We start from the raw sequence: 18,676 nt of genomic DNA, 5'->3' as shown, positions 1-18,676 counted from the left end.
TATATGAAACTAAAGCTCTTAGGAAAATGACATGTACACTTTAAAATTTCCAATTGTACCCTTGTTTTGTCTTGAAAGGTAATGAAGAGACGCTTGGAATAGGAGGCATGACTCTTGGGTTTATTATTTTTAATTTATCACTAGCTCACTAAATAAGCAGAAATTCTTTATATTATTGCTACATCTGTACTTCAGCTTTCTCTTCTTAGAACAGAGAATAATTTCCTCCTCACTTTAGATTAGGCAATAAAATCATATTTGAAATTGTTTAAGTTCTTTAGAAGAAAATCATTACTCACAACTTACTAGCTGTTATGACGCATGAAGTCTGAATGACTGTGAATGTGGTCCTGTATGTTGGCATCTTTACAAGTATATGTTAATATGTCTCTCTGCATGTGTATTTGTGAAATTCGTCGTGTGTGTGCATAGCTTGGTTTTGACACTGCTTCATTTTTCTCCACCTCTCCAGTGTCCCTTCCCATCCAGAAGGTCTCAACACACTGATGATAGTGCCTTGTTAGTGGTAAGAACCTTGCACAAAATGGAGTTTTACATTGCTGTAAGATTGGAGAATAGCTATTGTACTTTTCTTTCTGAATTGATCTAAATACCATAAAACATGATGAGCAGCATTACTGAATGCTTTACAAATAGTTAGAATGTCTCCCTACATTACTTTTCATGATTTACCCAGTATTCCAAGTATTCTGCAGATGTGATTCAAATACCTTTGTTAGTGTTCTCAAAAGTAAAACATCTGCATTGAGAACCATATTGGCTTCGTATGTGTGTTGGAGGAGAGGGCATAATATATTAGTTTTTAAAATGTAATTTCTAATTACAGATGTACGTTGTTAATCATTAATTTGTTTTGTGAGTCACCTGTATGATTAATGGTTCCCTTATTACTTCATGATGCTAATTATACAACTGTGTATTTGACACCCTATTTTATTATCTATTTTAAGCTACTGAAAATCCCAAACTTTAAAAAAAATACTTCCATCTCAAGATTATCCCTCCATACTCATTTTATGTTTTAAACTAAGGGAAACATTAACTTGGAATGCTATCTACTGATCTTTGTTAACATTAGTTTGCTTTTCCTTTTAAATTTTATTTGATTTTATTGAACACATTAGAAGATGCCGTAAAACACATTGGTTTACTTATTGTCTGTTTCATTAGCTGAAAATGAGTATAACACAAGAATTTTATTGAGAGCCTCATTTTTATCAGCTTTGCAAGAGGATTCTAACCATTTACACAATTGGTTTTCCCATCATGTTTTATGTTACTTTTTTCACTGTAGTATTGAAAAGCAGCAGTTCAAAAGCCTATTGTCTGTAGCAATTCCTGTCTTAGGAGCTGGTAACTGCTGCCTCTGTGCATGCTACTGCATGAACTACATACATCAGCATGAGATTTCTGTTACATAAACTTTCACTGTCAAAATCTCTGTGTTCTGCAATCATCATTTCCTTTATGATGGATAAAGCACATTTTAACTGGGCAGTCTTATAAAGAAATAAGCTTCTGGAGTTTTAGTTGAAGTTAATTGGCTTGAGAAGCAAATAATAAATTAATGTAGAAAAATACTGAGAGCCTGTGATGATCCAGACGCTGTACCAGCATTATTTCATTCATCCTCACAGCAGCCTAAAGAGCTAAGGGTAAACTTAACACCATTTTACAAATGATTACTGAGGCACAGAGTGTTTTGTCCAGATGTGATTTCTCCAAGATCACATAGCTAATAAGTACAAGGCTGGTTCAGATCTAGATCCAGGTGACTTAAAACCTGCATGAACACCGTGCTATGTTGCCTCCTGTACTATAATTGAAAACACTTTAGGGAACTGAATATGAGATTTAATAACACATACAGTAAGTGCTGAATGCCCAAACATTTTTATCAAGGAAAAAGTGGAATTTGGAAAAACAGCCACAAAATCCCCCCTTAGCGTGAAATTTGAAATTTCAGCCATTTTCAAACACGTACACTACTATTTTACTTAATAGTATTCATGTCTGGCGTAAATTAGATGGCCTTTAAAAGCAAGAACCATGTCTCAGATATTTTTGCATGCCACATAGTGTCCAACATGTACACAAAGAGCCTTTTTTTAAATCATACCTCTCCTCTGGTCTTATCAAAACTACTCTTAAATGACGTAAGAGCTTAAGTATCATCTTCACACGGTAGAATAAAGTCCATATACTTCTTAACACGGTCTGCAAACCCTTTAGAATAAGTTGCAAACTTCTTAACATGGCCTTTAAGTTCCTGTGCACTCTGGCTATTATCTGTCTCTCATCTCTGGTCTCATGCTATGTCAGCATTTTTTTCTGCTCTACAGATATGAGAAACCCTTTTCCACCTCAGGATCTTTGCAAATGCTGTTCCCTCTGCATGCAATGTCGTTCATTCCCTGCATATACCCGTTGGTTGACTCCTACTGATCTATCTGGTATCAACTTAAATGTCACATGCTTAAAATGGCTTTTCTGCAACACTGCTTACCCCAAATCAGTTCTCCACTGTTACTTGTCTTCATAGTACTTTTAGGTGGGAGTTTATTGCTTTTTATATCCCTCCCCCAACGATAGACTGTTAGATTATAAATTTCATGGGCATGGGGATATTCTCTGTTGCATTTACCTATGTATACTCAATCCCTATCATAATTCCTGGGATACATTATTTATAATTACTAATAAGTAATTCCTGAATAATTTGGAAGTTTTATGTATTCTTTACATGTAATAATTGCTCATTTGTTAAGGTGGTCAAGTGGTTAGGATTAGGAGTTTTCACTGCAGTGGCCCAGGTTTAGTCCAGGGAACTGAGATCCTGCAAGTTGCATGGAATGGCTAAAATAAATTAAATCACAGTCAGGAAAAAAAGAAAAAGTTGTCAAAAAAAAATAGTTTCGTGATGAGAAGGTCTGATGATACAGCAAGTAAATGTTGAATTTGATTTAAAGACCTTGAAATATGGGATTTGATATAAGTATTAGAAATGTTTAATATCTGTTACACTAACATTCCTTTTCGGTTGCCCTTCAGGCTTTGTTGCTTTCGTATATGTTACATCTATGTCTAGCCCATTTCTAGATACTAGCAAGTATCTAGACTCATTTCACTTCCTCTTCTCTTCATTCCTTTTTTCCTTCTTTGCCAACTTAGTGCTAGATACTAGCAAAGATTTTGACTCATTTCACTTCCTCTTCTCTCCATTCATTTTTTTCCTCCTTTGCCAACATAGTTCCATTTAGCCTTTTTATACTTGAGATTGGGCTTCCCTGGTAAGCTCACATGATAAAAAAAACTGCCTGCAATGTGGGAGACCTGCGTTTGATCCCTGGCATTCAGTTCTTGGGTTGGGAAGCTCCCCTGAAGGAGAACATGGCAAACCACTCCAGTAGTCTTGCCTGGAGAATCCCAATGGACAGAGGAGGCTAATGGGCTACAGTCTGTGGGGTCTCAGAGTCAGACATGACTACGACTAGGCACACAGCACATACTTGAGATTGACAGTAATTCAAGTCCATTTTATTATAAAGAAGCCCAGGAAATCTAAACAAGTAAAAGCATATAAAATGTAAGACTGCTGTCACAGTCTGTTCTTGGTACATTTCTTTCTTCACTTTTTTCTGCCTGAAGATAGATAATCTTACTGTGAGTATTATATGTTTTTTTTTTTGCACACATGAAAAAAACATTGCTATCTATCAATTCATTAAAATTATAGTTGTATTTATTTTATTGACCATCTTACCTTTTTCTAAATACCACTTGTGTTCCTGTTCATTTATCCCATGATTCAGGTATTTGTGATCATAGTTTAATTTTTTTAATTATTTAACTTATAAAGACTTTAATATCTTTAAGCCTTTGGCATTTTTAACAGGTAAAATCCCACCCAAGCACCCTTTGTGATAGTCTTGTCTTCTCTGATTTCCATTCCCCACCAGTAAAAAAAAATTGTCATGTTTTGAACAGCTTTTATCTATAAAATTCTGTATAATAGATTATAACAGTATCTCTAATATATTTAACTAGTTGTATGTATTCATAGATTGGTGAAAGGATAAAAGATTCAAACAAAAGGAAAATTGTATGTTTTAGAGGTCATTTGGACTTTCACGGAAGCAGAAATGAAATGCTGGTTCATCCTTAAGGTGTGATGCAAAACCCTTACATCCTGGCATTTCACTCCAGAGCCATTAAACTGAATTATAATAAATCTAATTTGGATTAATATTGAAAAAATATTGCCCTTATTCATGCCAGTTCTGGTCAGTTAAAATGAACTCTTTGACTGGATTTGTTTCCCTTGTTATAGGAATAGCACAGGACTCATTTGTTTCTAAGGCTGTTTTGCTATTAAAAAAAAAATTACGTTCTATTTTATTTCTATATTAAATCTTATCTTTCACTTCTTGATTAATGTGGTATGGGGTATTGAAATAGTTGAATTAAAGGTGGAGAAACTGTGTTAAATTACAGGCCTTTTCTCCCAGGTATTCTCTTTCTGCCCTGTCAGTGTCTTAGTGAACCATTTGAAAGTTTGTCAGTGACCTTTCCTTTTCTGCTTTTACTGAGAAGATCTGCCTGCCTGCCTGCCTGTCTGTCTGACATTTTCTAACATAAATGCTGCCTTCTGTTTCTTCTCGTTTTCTTTTGCAATTTAGTCGCTGTCAGGTGTGAATCAAGTGGGTTATGCTGCTCCCCTGCCTCATGCTTCTGCCTTCAGGCCTCTTCAGGTATCCGTATATCTCGTTATTGTAATTTACCAGGAATTTTTGCAAGTTTTATTATGCCAGAAACATAGAGCCTTCATTCATTCTTTATATTGAGATTTTGCTTGAAATATTCTAATTTTATTATCAAAGAATTTTTTGATCATGAGTTTACTTTGTAACTTTGTTACTATTTTACTTTGATCATGAGTTTTTATTTGAATTAACTCTGTTGGCTAAGTGCATGCGAAATAACTTGAGTCCCAGTCTCCCAAACTGGGAGACTGTCCGCTGCCAAAACCCTTTTATAGCAGGAGTCAGTAAGCTGTGGTCCCTAGGCCACCTGTTTCTGTTTTATTGACACACAGCCACTCCCATGTGTCTATGGCTGCTTTTGTGCTTAACTAGGAAGTTACAGTGGAGATCATATGGCCTGTAAGTCTAAATTAAAAACCTGTGGTGTTTTATTTTTTGAAGGCTTCCCTCTAAGGATGATAATTCCATGCTTATTATCATTTGATACATAAATGATTAATAATCCTCATTGTCAACCAGGTCCTCTCCTTGTCTAACTTATATCTGTCCTCCTGTGATGTACACCTCACCTGTTTCTTCTTTTCTTTTCAGAGTGGAGATTTTCTAGTTATTTAGTAGTTCTTATGTAGGGAGAATCTTTATAATTGAAAATTATTTTGATGCCTCCCTTGTCTTATCTGTAAATTAAGCTTTGGCCCTTTTATGTACCTTTCCTAACCTGTTTGTCCTTATGGACTTTCACAAGTTCTCTGCCCTCCATTTTGGCTCCATGGTCCCCCTCATTAGAGCCCATGTGGTGCTGAGCATGAAACCAGGGTTATTCTCATCTTTACCTGAGTGTTAGGTTGGGGTTTTCCTTTTCAGTTGTTCATTTTACTCAGTACCCACTGTAATTCTCAAATGTTTTAATTATACTCCTAAATGATAATAATTTCTAAGTATTGTATCTTGTTTTCCTGCTTAATTTTTATTTGTGAACGTTTAAAATTTTCTAGCTTACCAGAAGGCAATGGCACCCCACTCTAGTACTCTTGCCTGGAAAATCCCATGGACGAAGAAGCCTGGTGGGCTACAGTCCATGGGGTCGCTAAAAGTCGGACACGACTGAGTGACTTCACTTTCACTTTTCACTTTCATGCATTGGAGAAGGAAATGGCAACCCACTCCAGTGTTCTTGCCTGGAGAATCCCAGGGACGGGGGAGCCTGGTGGGCTGCCATCTTTGGGGTCGCACAGAGTTGGACACGACTGAAGCGACTTAGCAGCAGCAGCAGCAGTTTACCAGAATACTTTCAGAATCTAGAGTCATGTCCTTCCAGAGGCTAACTCCAGCTTACATCTGTAAACCTGATAAACCTTCTTTCTGGTTCTTATTGAAGCTACTCATACCTGAATGACTCCTGAAAAAACTTTCTAATTCTCTTCTATATTAACCTTTTGCTAGCCTTTCTCAGTATGTTCCTTATTTGAACAACACAGAAAATTATCTGAGGGACTGTTTTCAAAATTCTTTCAAGGAAGGTATATAAGAGAAAAGTTAATTTGTTACAGTCAGGGTATCAGCATGGTTTGAGCTAATTATTTTATATACTGGAATGCAAATCAGATTTACAGTTTCAATAAAAATATATTTTAAAAAGTCCCCATTTTATAAGTCCCCTCTAATCTGGCTTTGTTTTCCATTACACCCAACTGCATTTTATCTTTTGGTACTTCTGGAGGTGAGAATATTGGCTGCCATTCAGTGGAATGTGTTTCAGCTCTTCCTTACCTAGTTCAGTTCAGTTGCTCAGTCGTGTTGCACTCTTTGCAACCCCATGGACTGTAGCACACCAGGCCTCCCTGTCCATCACCAACTCCTGGAGTTTACTCAAACTCATGTCCATTGAGTCGGTAATGCCATCCAACCATCTCATCCTCTGTCGTCCCCTTCTCCTCCCACCTTCAGTCTTTCCCAGCATCAGGGTCTTCTCAAATGAGTCAGTTCTTCGCATCAAATGGCCAAAGTATTGGAGTTTCAGCTTTAACATCAGTCCTTCCACTGAATATTCAGGACTTATTTCCTTTAGGATGGACTGGTTGGGTCTTCTTGCTGTGTAAGGGACTCTCAAGAGTCTTCTCCAACACCACAGTTCAAAAGCATCAATTCTTCGGCACTCAGCTTTCTTTGTGGTCCTACTCTCACATCCATACATGACTACTGGAAAAAACATAGCTTTGACTAGACGGACCTTTGTTGGCAAAGTAATGTCTCTGCTTTTTAATATGCTGTCCAGGTTGGTCATAACTTTTCTTCCTAGGAGCAAGCGTCTTTTAATTTCATGACTGCAGTCACCATCTGCAGTGATTTTGGAGCCCCAAAAATAAAGTCTGTCACTGTTTCCAGTGTTTCCCCCTCTGTTTGCCATGAAGTGATGGGACCAGATGCCATGATCCTTGTCTAGTAGAGTTGCCTGTTAACTTTATCATTTTATTTCCTAAATGTGTTAAAAGTTTCTAATGTATCTCACAGTAATAGGTCTTTTAAATTTTTTTTTCCCCTCTGTATCTGGAATAATCTCTACTTCTTATGTTTTTCAATGTGTACCATTGGTTCTTCAACAGGTCTTTGTTTAGCTAACTAGCTTTCTCCTTCCTATTTCATATTCTTTGAAGATAAGGATAGTCTTTTGTTCCCTTATAAAGATATCCAGCTTTTGCCTCGCTTGCCTGTTCATTCCCTTTACTAGTGCCTGTTGCTTTTACTTTAAACTTGTTATTTAAATTCCCATTTCTTCTCCGCATCCTAAATTTTGTTTACTGGCATCTTTATACTTGATGAACATATTGTCTTTTTCACTAATGAAGATGTGATACAGTTCTTCACTCAAGAATGCAGCTTACTTTTTAAGTCTTAATTCTTGGCCTGAGAGTATAAAATCAAGGAATCATTACCTCAGAATTGTCTTTCAGGTCAGTCCAGTAATTTTCTCAACAGCATGGCTTCTGTTTATTATTTATTTATAGCAGTTAAAATTTCCTTTCATCATTAATTTCACCTACCCAACTACAATTTGAGATAAAAGATTTCTGAAAATACTGAAACCCAAAAGGGAGAAAAAAGCATGGGAGTGTGTACATGTGTATGTTGTGTTTTAAAGTCGTTCTGTTCAAAAATGTCTCAGTTATCATAAATTATTGAGTATAATTCATTAATCATTTAATATAACTTGATATCAAGTCCTAAAAAACGTTAATTCTAGCTTTTGTTGATTTTACTTCTCTGCTATGTCTTTAATATCTTTAACCCAGCTAACCAATACTTCTTTTTTAATTAGCTTAACTTCAGTCCCTTTTTTTAGGTATACCTTATACCAGTTGAGCTACTTCTCTCTCCTTTATAGTTCCTTTGGTCAATAAATTAAAAAGATTTTGGATTCAAATACTAGTCTCAAAATACAGATATCATCTTGCACCATCTTATTTCCTAGATGAAATGAAGAAATCTTCATTACTCTTTCTTAAAACATTATTTGAGGAGTAGAGGAGAAATACTTTAGAAAGTATCCCAGAAAAACACTATTGTAAAATAAAATTTTATTCTCTCCTATACATTTCCCAATAAAATTTTCTGCCTTAGGATGATTTAATTTTTCACAGTCTTAGGAAAGACCTGTTTGTTACATAATAGGACTATCTTTAGAGAATGTGTTACTTAAATCTTATATTCTCTAGAACCAAGTAAAAGATTTGGCATTAAAAAATACTCAAAATTAATTTATTATACCAAATTCTCATTTCTGAATTTTATTTTGAATAGAGTTGCATGGTTTTTTTTTTATAATCCCTAAGTTACCACAAATGTGGAAAGTACCTCTTCTTGAATAATAAGTATTGATGTATTTATTTCTCCACAGAATGATGACAGATCTAATGCTGTATCAAATTCACCTACAACAGAAACAGGTAATAGACACAAAAGTACAATTAACCACATCCTTATTATAATTCTTTACCAGAGTTTTCCTGATAAATTCCTTCTTAAATGGCAGTGGCTTCCTTTTCTGAGAAATCAGGCACAAATATGGGAACTCTGCACATTTTTCATTTTTTAATTCAATTGGTTGTTCAGCTACTCAGCCTTTTGATACAAAAAAATGAGTATTTGCTAGCAGGGCTATAGGTTGGCACAAGACTATTTAATATATTAACATTCATTCTGTCTTTATTGATAACACCAAGAATAACATGACAGTTAAAAATACATACATGAAACTTGGCTGGTGGTCCAGTAGTTAAGAATCACCTTTCAATGCAGGGAGTGTAGGTTTGATCCCTGGTTGGAGAACTAAGATCCCACATGTCGTGGAGCAGCTAAGCCCACACACCACAACTAGAGTGAAAGATTCAAATAAACAGGGAATTCCCTGGTGGCCTAGTGGTTAGGATTCCAGGCTTTCACTGCCATGGTCTGGGTTCAGTCCCTGGTTGGGGAACTGAGATTCCACAAGCCATGTGGTGTGGCCTAAAAAATAAAAATACATACAAACAGCCCTCCTGTTTTCAGGGTTACTTTTCTGTACCAGATTTTTCTATTAATAAAATTATTATTTTATATCATTGCAACATTTAACATTTCTTTTTCATTTATCATTTATTGAACTTTTGTCACGTCTATTATTATATTTAATTTTTTTCCATCTCCTTTAATTTTATTTTGCTTTTCCATGCTGATTCAGCTCATCATTCCCCTGCATATTCTTTTCCTGCTGCTATCCAGAGAAACCAGCCCCAGCGCCCTGAAAGCTTCCTTTTCCGAGGAGCTGTCAGGACAGAAACAAATAAAGGTAGGTGGTAGTGACTAAAAGAGGGATAGGGGTGGAGGTGGTTATACAATGACATTAACTGTTAACATGCTTTTAAATTTCTCCCCTGGGAATTCCTTGGCAATCCAATGGTTAGGATTCGGTGCTCTTACTGCCAGGGCCCGGGTTCAATCCATGGTCAGGGAACTAAGATCCTGCACCCTGTGTGGTGTGGCCAAACAAAAACAAAACACAATAATAAACTTCTACCCTATGGTGTCACTGAGACAAAGTTTTAAGCTCTGCATTTGTCTGTGATCTCACTGACATTAAAGGAAAAGAATCTTAATCTTGCTCAAATTCATTTTGTTCAGAAAGTTTCTTAGTATCACCTAAAAGCAGGTTATAGTGTTTGAACAAAAAAAAATACTCTTTTAGGGTTTCAGGGAATGAATGTCTCTCCTCCCTATAACGTCCTCTTAGATTTTTCCATTGGTAAAAGCTGTCTATATTGTTAAAGAAATGAATCAGTAATTTAAAAACAGATCTACATAGTCTCATGGTTTTTAGTTAATATGGCAAATCTCTGCTTATCCCCAAAGAAGTTACCTAAACATGGAAACAAGACATTTCACTCCCAAAATTACTGTTAATGTAACTGATAGGTATAGTGAGATTTAAACTCAAACCAGAGGTGTGCTGCTGGTGGGACTGTAAATTAGCATAGAAAACTGTTTACATTATCTGCTTATGCTGAATACTTGTTGAGTTGGTCAGGTAGTTCACTTGGTTTTAGATAAAAATAAAATAAATTTTTCATTTTCATGAAGAACTTTATTGAACAAACTTTTGGCCAATCCGATGTATCCTATGAACAGCAACTTTGCTTTCTGAAACATGTAATATCTATACCAAAAGATGTGTACAAAAATATTCATAGCAGTGTTATTCATAATAGCCCCAAACTGAATGTCCATCAACAACAATACAATGGATACATAATTATGGTATGTTTGTACAATAGGATACCAAATAGGCAATGAAAATGAACAAGGTAATACATACAACAATGTGAATAAATCTTATAATGTTGATCAAAAAGATGCCAAACCCAAAAGCATACACACGTATAATATGGTTTTATTTATAGAAAGTTCAAAAATGGACAAAACTAATCTGTGGCATTAGAAGCCAGGAAGTTTACATAGTTAGAACCCATGGTGTTAGAAATAACTCTTGGGTACCAATGGGCAGAGAACAGGAGAGAGTCTCCTGGGTGTTGGTAATTTTCCATTTATTGATTTGCTTGTGTCTACTTTGTGATGATAATTTATTGAGAGCTCTTTGCTTATGATTTGTGTAATTTTGGGGGGTGTGATATTCAATAAAAACACTTTTAAATGGATGTGATCAAACACAAAATAGTTGAGCCCAATGGATAATGGATATTTGGTAGTTTTTCATACTATTCTCCCTATTATTGTGCATATTTTTAAATTTCCATTATAAAATCCTTCTTTTAAAAAGGCAATACAGAAGTAGAAAGTGCTGTACTTTCAAGGAAACTGATCGGGCGGATCTGAGTATTTTTGCAACGCTAGCAGTCGCTTTTCTGTCTCACATATCAATATTTTTTAGGTCATGCTTCACCCCTCCTTTCATCTTCTGTACCAACCACTGATTTGAAAGATCCGGTAACAAGACAGAATTCAAGACAGAGAGAAGAAGAGCTAGAATTAATAGATCAACTACGGAAAGTATATACATTGCCTTTGAGTTAAACTTTCTTAAGTGATATTGCTATAACCCATGATCCTGGCATCACTTTTTCATTTGACTTACACATTTTTAATAGAATCAACAACTGTCCATTGTGTGATGAGTTTTTTCAGCTATTTACTAGGAAAATGAGATGGGTTACTCCATAAAGCTCAACCCCTGGCCCTACTTATTTAAAATTTTTTTCTGCTTCAATGTAGAGAAATCTTGTTAGAGTTAATAAAAATTAATGTATATGTGCACATATATATACCACACTTACATCATATGTAGTGTTTATTTTAAAATTGTATCTAGTTTTTTGTTTTTTAATCAGAAAATTGTAAATGAATTCTGTTGTGGAACTTGGCAGCACTGTCACCTGACTGCCATACATATATACATACATTGACCGTACACATATATATGTATATGTGTGTATATAATATTGGATCTCCTTAAATTATTGTCTTAGGATAGAAAGATAAAATAAGAGATTGTGGTACTTAAGTTATTTGCTTTTTATCTTGATTTTTAGCATATTGAGTACCGGTTGAAGGTATCTCTGCCTTGTGATCTTGGAGCAGCTCTAACCGATGGTGTCGTTCTTTGCCATTTAGCCAATCACGTGCGGCCTCGATCTGTCCCAAGCATTCACGTTCCCTCACCAGCTGTAGTAAGTTTAATGCTTAAAAAAAGTTGGCTCTTCACCAGACATTTGTTAAGAGGCAGGCATTATGCGAGTGCTAAGGATACAAATATGAATAGAGTCTAGCCCCTGCCTTCTGGGTCTTCTGCTAGAGAAAAAACAGGCCTGTAAACAGTAACTTACATCTGTGTGCTATTATAAAAGAGTTGGGTCAGACGTGTGCTATGGGAATACAAAAAAGGGACCACTTCAGTTCTGCCTGGAAAGTTCAGGAAAGCCTTGCCAGCAGAGGAAGAGGTAAAATTTGAACTAATTCTTTAAGTATGAGTAGAAATTTGCCAGCATTACAGAGAGGGAGAACGTCATCCTGGACATAGTATTCCGAGATTAAAAAGCTAAGGAAGATCATGGCATATTAAAGGAATAACACCTTACCCCTAAATATTTCTGAGAATGTCCTAGGTCACTTTGCTCTTACCCATAGCTTGAAGCCAGGGATTGTAGGATGTGGGCGCTAGACCCTGTTGGTGGCAGTGGGATATGATTCATTCAGAGCTCCCTGTGGGATCAGCCCGAAACTGAGAAGAGACAGCTGTGAGCCCTTAGCAGCCAGCAGGGAGTCGGGGTAGGAAAGGAGGATTGATGCACTGGCTGAGTAGAGACATTGGATGAGACACCAGTAGCATTCACAGGTGATATTTGCATATCCCCCGTTGTTCCAAGAATATCTTTTCATGGCTGTTCTGCCTCCTGTCCCCTCACCAATACACAGACACACAGCAGGATATAATCAAAGTTTCCACATTGCATTGATTATTATTTGATGCTGTGACATCTCTTTTGATGAGTCTGAATGGATACTGTGCATTTGTAACAAGCTTAGCAGTGTCTAACCTTTTCAGAATCTCATTTTCTGGCCATGCTTCCTGATACAAATCCTTTAGTCTTAATGCAGTTGTATCCAGGCCTCTGGATTGCCACTCAGGACGTTCATCTTGCTGCCTCTCCAGATGCAAATCGTTTAAGCCTCCCAAGGACCTTTTATTCTAATTATAAAAGCTGCTTTGTTACCAAGGTCCCAGGAGACTGATATGGCCCTTTTCCCTCTAGCACATCCAAAAATAGAGTCATGCATTTGCTTCTAAGGAAAATAGGTGGCCAATTTTTATTTAGTGACCTCAGAAAACAGGCTTTTGGCTTTGTGTAGAAAAGACAAAGAGGAGTAACAGTACTGCCAAGTCAACTATGCTTCCAAGACTTGAAAGACTTGGTTTGGGTCCTGAGGTGGTGATTAAGAGAATAGGAATTGGCATGCTATTTGGCCATGCCAGAAAGGGAAGGGCTTATTCATACTTTGCATTCTTCCCAGTTTCTGTCAACTGAGTTAAGAAACATAATGTTTTTTAATAATAAAAAAGAAGTCTGTCATTCTTCATATATTCCAGGGAAATACTTAGGAAGTAGCAAGGAGCTCATGTGGAAAGTGAAATTTGAGAGTACAGGTGACTGAGGATCTTTATCTTGATCACTCAGAGTACCTTTCATTTAAGCATGTAAAATACATATAGGAAAAATAAAACTATTTTATAAATGTTAAACCACTTAGAGAAATTAAACACATGGACCTTGTTTATCAAAGAAACAGGGATATAACATTAAGTTTTGTTGTTGTTCAGTCCCTGAGTCATGTCCAACTCTTTGCGACCTGATGGACTGCAGCACGCCAAACTTCCCAGTCCTTCACCATCTCCCAGAGCTTGTTCAAACTCATGTCCATTGAGTCAGTGATGCCATCCATCCATCTTGTCTTCTGTCATCCCCTTCTCCTCCTGCCTTCAATCTTTCCCAGCATCAGGGTCTTTTCTAATGAGTCTGCTCTTCACATCAGGTGGCCAAAGTATTGGAGCTTCAGCTTCAGCATCAGTCCTTCCAGTGAATATTCAGGATTGATTTCCTTCAGGATTGACTATTTGATCTCTTTGCAGTCCAAAGGACTCTCAAGAGTCTTCTCCAACACCACAATCGAAAAGCATCAATTCTTTGGCACGCAGCCTTTTTTATGATCCAATTCTCACATCATACATGACTACTGGAAAAACCACAGCTTTGATGAGATGGACCTTTGTAGGCAAAGTAATGTCTCTGCTTTTTAATATGCTGTCCAGGTTGGTCATAGCTTTTCTTCCAAGGAGCAAGCATCTTTTAGTTTCATGGCTGCAGTCACCATCTGCAGTGATTTTGGAGCTGAAGAAAATAAAGTCTGTCACTGTTTCCACTGTTTCCCCATTTATTTGCCATGATCTTCATTTTTTGAATGTTGAGTTTTAAGCCAGCTTTTTCACTGTCCTCTTTCACCTTCATCAGGAGGCTGTTTAGTTCCTCTTTGCTTTATGCCATAAGGGTGGTGTCATCTGCATTATCTGAGGTTATTGATATTTTTCCCAGCAATCTTGATTCCAGCTTGTACTTCATCCTGGCATTTCACATGATGTACTCCGCATATAAGTTAAATAAACAGGGTGACAATATACAGCTTTACTCCTTTCTCAATTTTGAACCAGTCTGTTGTTCCATGTCCAGTTTTAACTGTTGCTTCTTGACCTGCATACAGGTTTCGCAGGAGGCAAGGAAGGTGGTCTGGTATTTCCATATCTTGAAGAATTTTCCAGTTTGTTGTGATCCACACAGTCAAAGGCTTTAGTGCAGTCAATGAAGCAGAAGTAGATGTTTTTCCAGAATTCTTTTGCTTTTTCTATGATCCAACAGACATTGGCAAATTGATCTCTGGTTCGTCTTCCTTTTCTAAATCCAGCTTGTACATCTGGAAGTTCTTGGTTCATGTACTGTGAAGCCTGGCTTGGAGAATTTTGAGCATTACTTGGCTAACATGTGAAATGAGTGCAGTTGTGCGGTAGTTTGAACATTCTTTGGCATTGCCCTTCTTTGGGATTGGAATGAAAACTGACCTTTTCCAGTCCTGTAGCCACTGCTGAGTTTTCCAAATTTGCTGGCATGAGTGCAGCACTTTAATAGCATCATCTTTGAGGATCTGAAATAGCTCAACTGGAATTCCATCACGTCCACTAGCTTTGTTCATAGTGATGCTTCCTAAGGTCCAGTTGGCTTTGGACTCCGGAATGTCTGGCTCTAGGTGAGATGTTGGCTTCCATGCCTGATGCTTAAACCAGCAGATGAATTTGAACAGCTGAGTTTGTTAACCACTTTGGGAAATGGGATCATATTTCTTTGTCACAAGATAACCCACTTGGCAAAAAAAATTTATCACTTTAGGTCATGCAGTGCAGCTATGTTCTAGTCATCAGAGATATTTTCAGAAAAACAAGTTTAGTAGTGATTTTCCTATGGGAAATTTTCACCTTTTGGAAAATGGTTCTTTAATCCAGTCTTTTAAAATTCAAATATTTAAATTTAATCATTGAATAGCGACATGATACATCTGTAGTATATTTATGGGCAAAGGCTGTTGATTTTATTATTATTATTTTCTTTAAAAAGACTGAAAGAAAATGAACCAAAGTGCTAACTGTGATTATACTTGATTGACTGACCTGTAGGTAATTGATTTTGCTATTCCTCCACATTTTCTTTGGTGTATATTTTAAAGTGGAAAAAAATCGGACAGCCATCCTCCTAAAATTTCTCTGTTTAGTACTTGCTTTATAAAAATCAAAGCCCAGTGTCTATAAAGTAGGGAGTGGCATACTATGAGCCATAGGCCAGTACCTATTTTTGTAAATAAAGTTTTATTAGGACAGTCACTCACTTGTTTATATATTGCCTATGGTTGCTTTCAGTCTCTTAGCAGATTTGAATGGTTGCAACAGATCATATCGCCCTGAGGCCTAACATGTTTATTATCTGATCTTTAAGAAAAAGTTTGCTAACCCTCCAATCTAGAACATTGAATTTATGAAGCCACTGGCAGGAGTGTTTTTAGTTAGCAAATTTTTTTAAACTTTGCTAATAATACTGTTTTCTTTGTTTTGCAGCCTAAATTAACAATGGCAAAATGTAGACGAAATGTGGAGAATTTCCTAGAAGCTTGCAGAAAAATCGGTGTACCTCAGGTAATAAATCTTATTTCTTATGTTTACATAAGAAATAAATAAATTTGGGTATTACATTCCTAAAATCTTTTAGAAATGCCAGTATTTAATATCTTATAGGATAGTACTGTGCTAAGCTGATAATTACTAACATGATTGTATTACTACAGTCAGTCATTATGCTTTTGATCAGTTTTCCTTAATTATTTCCAAGAACCCAGCAAAGAAATAATATACATATTAATTAACTTCAATGTTATAGTAAGTAATTAGTGCCAAGTAATCAAAAATAGTTATTTTGAAATTTTCTAAATATCCCCACTTGCTCATTGACTTGTAGACAACTTCATACACAGTAAAGGCTATGCTTCAGAATATGTGCTTCTTAGACTAAGAATGCTTCAGTTGGCTTCAGTTTTTTAACACTTGCTTTAATACTTTTAAAAAATGTTTATTTTGAAATAACTTTAGACTTTGAGAAATGTTGCAAAAATGGCACAGATAGATGACAATATACAGTTCACCTGTATATTCAACTATATACAGGTTCCTGGACTGTTAACATAAGCATAAACATAGTATGTCATCCAAAGTAATAAACACCTAGACAGCGTTGTTGACTAAGTTACAGATTTTACCAGGTTTTCCTACTAAAGCTCTTTGGAATTGAATATACAGGAGGCCATTTTTAGGCACTGGTCCTGCTCTTGAGGGTTTTTTTGCCTCCAGATTCCTCAGTTATAGCTTTATTGCCCTTTAATGGTACAAATAGTTAAACTTTTACCCTTTAAAAAACAATTAAGTGTGGTATTCTTAAAAAATATTATATATAATGACATATATAGATAAATTTAAAGAAATAAAAACTGGTACCATTTGATACTTTCTTCATTCATCACAACCATTACAGTTCTTGTCACCATATTTTGTCCAGTATTCAAAGAGAAAAACATGACTCTTTTCTATCACCTTAATTAGCTGTCAGAAACCCAGTATTGGCCTCGACTCAACAACTCCACTGTTTCTCTCGAAGCTGGGCTCTTGCCCCAAGGGCTTTCACTGACAGTGACTCGTTTTACCCAGCTCACCATTCTTTAACTAACTTGAATTGAGAAGGTCATAGCATCACTTGTCCAATGGGCGCCTTTCCCTTTCAGCGTTTTTATAAAGGGGAAGCGAGCCCAGCTACACAGAGCAGCTGCATTAGGCAGCGTGAACTCCCATGAGTGTTTTTTCTCCTTTTATTAAGTAGATTTTGATTCTACTACTTACTTTTCACTTTTTTCTTTTTTGTTTTATTAAGCTGAGTTATAAAATAACTGAAATGCACACTTAGTGATAGCAAGGATCATTTTTGTTCCTGTGGACAAATTCAAAGCAAATTGGTCATCTGAATATCGTACTGATTTTTAAAGGCTTATCATCTCTTTTAGAACAACCCATATTTAAACATATTGAGAGCATTAATAAGATTTCTAGATAAATAGCCTACATTTCTCCATATTAACAGACAGCTTCTAATATTCCCTTGTACAGTTTAACATTCAGGGTTTCCCTTATGCCTACTTAATTTGTTCCTACCTGACCATCACAGTCATGCCCAATAGCTTCCCCAGTTTCTTAGCACAGTGTCTTTGAATAAGAGAATGTGGCACAGGTTGGTGCAGGGAATGGGAACCAGAGGGAGACTAGGAGTGATTAAAAAGAGGCAGTGCACACCTAGAGAGAAGGGTGCTGAAAACGGCCCCACACAGCTAGACATACTGGCACACTTAGCCTGTGTCAGACTGTTAAAGGACTTCTTACAGTGTACACGCACTCTGGACTTGACAGGACCATCATCTGTCTCAGATTTAAAGTCCATACACTGAAATTCTTTCAGAATGTAACTGCCATCAGTCAACAAAATCAAAAACAGTGTGCCTTTTATTTTTTTAATTTATTTTAAATTGTCTGATAATCACTTTACAGTGTAACAGTATGCTTTTTAAAGCATGCATGTTAATCCACTATTGGCCAAGCAGTGGTTAACAGTTTTTATTTGAAGGCAGGAGACGGAAAAAAAATGCAATTTAAAAGACTGGGTGTTTCTCCAAGGTGGTTTTAGACTGGAGTTCTTGACACATCCCCCCTCCTATCCCTCTCCTTCACCAGAAATAGGAAGTGGACATTCCACGCGGGCCACCTCATCCTTCTCCACTTCTGCCTTTCACCCAAGCCTCACCACCACCGTCACTACCGCTCTTAGATGCATTCCCGTTCTGCTGCTACTTCTGCTAAAACACTTGTTTGCCTAAAACGAAATGAAGAAAATGAATAAATACAAACTCATAGCTTTAAACTCACATTCTCAGGTCCTTCTGCCATGGAAGAGGAGAAGAAACCTATACGTCTTTTCCATTTGTTCTCTCCTACTTCTGGGCATTATGACCTTTACCTAAATACAACCACCTGCTATGTTTGACTTGTAAATAAAATCAGGGATGTAATAATGATCATTTGAAAACAGATAACATATAGTATTGAAAAAATTGTCAGATCCTCTGTCCAGAAAACATGTGTAAAGATGAACGATTTCCCTTCTCAGTATATATGTTTACAAGTTAAATTATGAAACACTGAAGAATACCAGTGA

The 18,676-nt window shown here is 36.5% G+C and overlaps 1 protein-coding gene across 8 annotated transcripts in view; it reads left to right on the top strand.

The window, feature by feature from the left end:
* The window catches only part of LRCH3 (leucine rich repeats and calponin homology domain containing 3), a 107,701-nt gene that overhangs the window by 82,001 nt on the left and 7,024 nt on the right, over nucleotides 1-18,676 (top strand). For 2 of the 8 annotated variants that reach the window (XM_070788910.1, XM_070788894.1), the window contains exons 14-20: nucleotides 473-526; nucleotides 4,701-4,772; nucleotides 8,680-8,728; nucleotides 9,502-9,609; nucleotides 11,206-11,324; nucleotides 11,864-12,001; nucleotides 15,985-16,062. In XM_070788910.1, coding sequence (XP_070645011.1) covers nucleotides 473-526; nucleotides 4,701-4,772; nucleotides 8,680-8,728; nucleotides 9,502-9,609; nucleotides 11,206-11,324; nucleotides 11,864-12,001; nucleotides 15,985-16,062 — 618 coding nt within the window. The remainder of the gene's footprint in view (nucleotides 1-472; nucleotides 527-4,700; nucleotides 4,773-8,679; nucleotides 8,729-9,501; nucleotides 9,610-11,205; nucleotides 11,325-11,863; nucleotides 12,002-15,984; nucleotides 16,063-18,676) is intronic. The other 6 variants (XM_070788938.1, XM_070788921.1, XM_070788926.1 and 3 more) reach the window with 3 other exon arrangements.

Source organism: Bos indicus, chromosome 1, assembly GCF_029378745.1.
Source record: "Bos indicus isolate NIAB-ARS_2022 breed Sahiwal x Tharparkar chromosome 1, NIAB-ARS_B.indTharparkar_mat_pri_1.0, whole genome shotgun sequence".
NCBI classification, from domain to species: domain Eukaryota; kingdom Metazoa; phylum Chordata; class Mammalia; order Artiodactyla; family Bovidae; genus Bos; species Bos indicus.
Note: the sequence above shows the minus strand (reverse complement) of the source record. Positions and strands in the feature narration are given on the sequence as shown.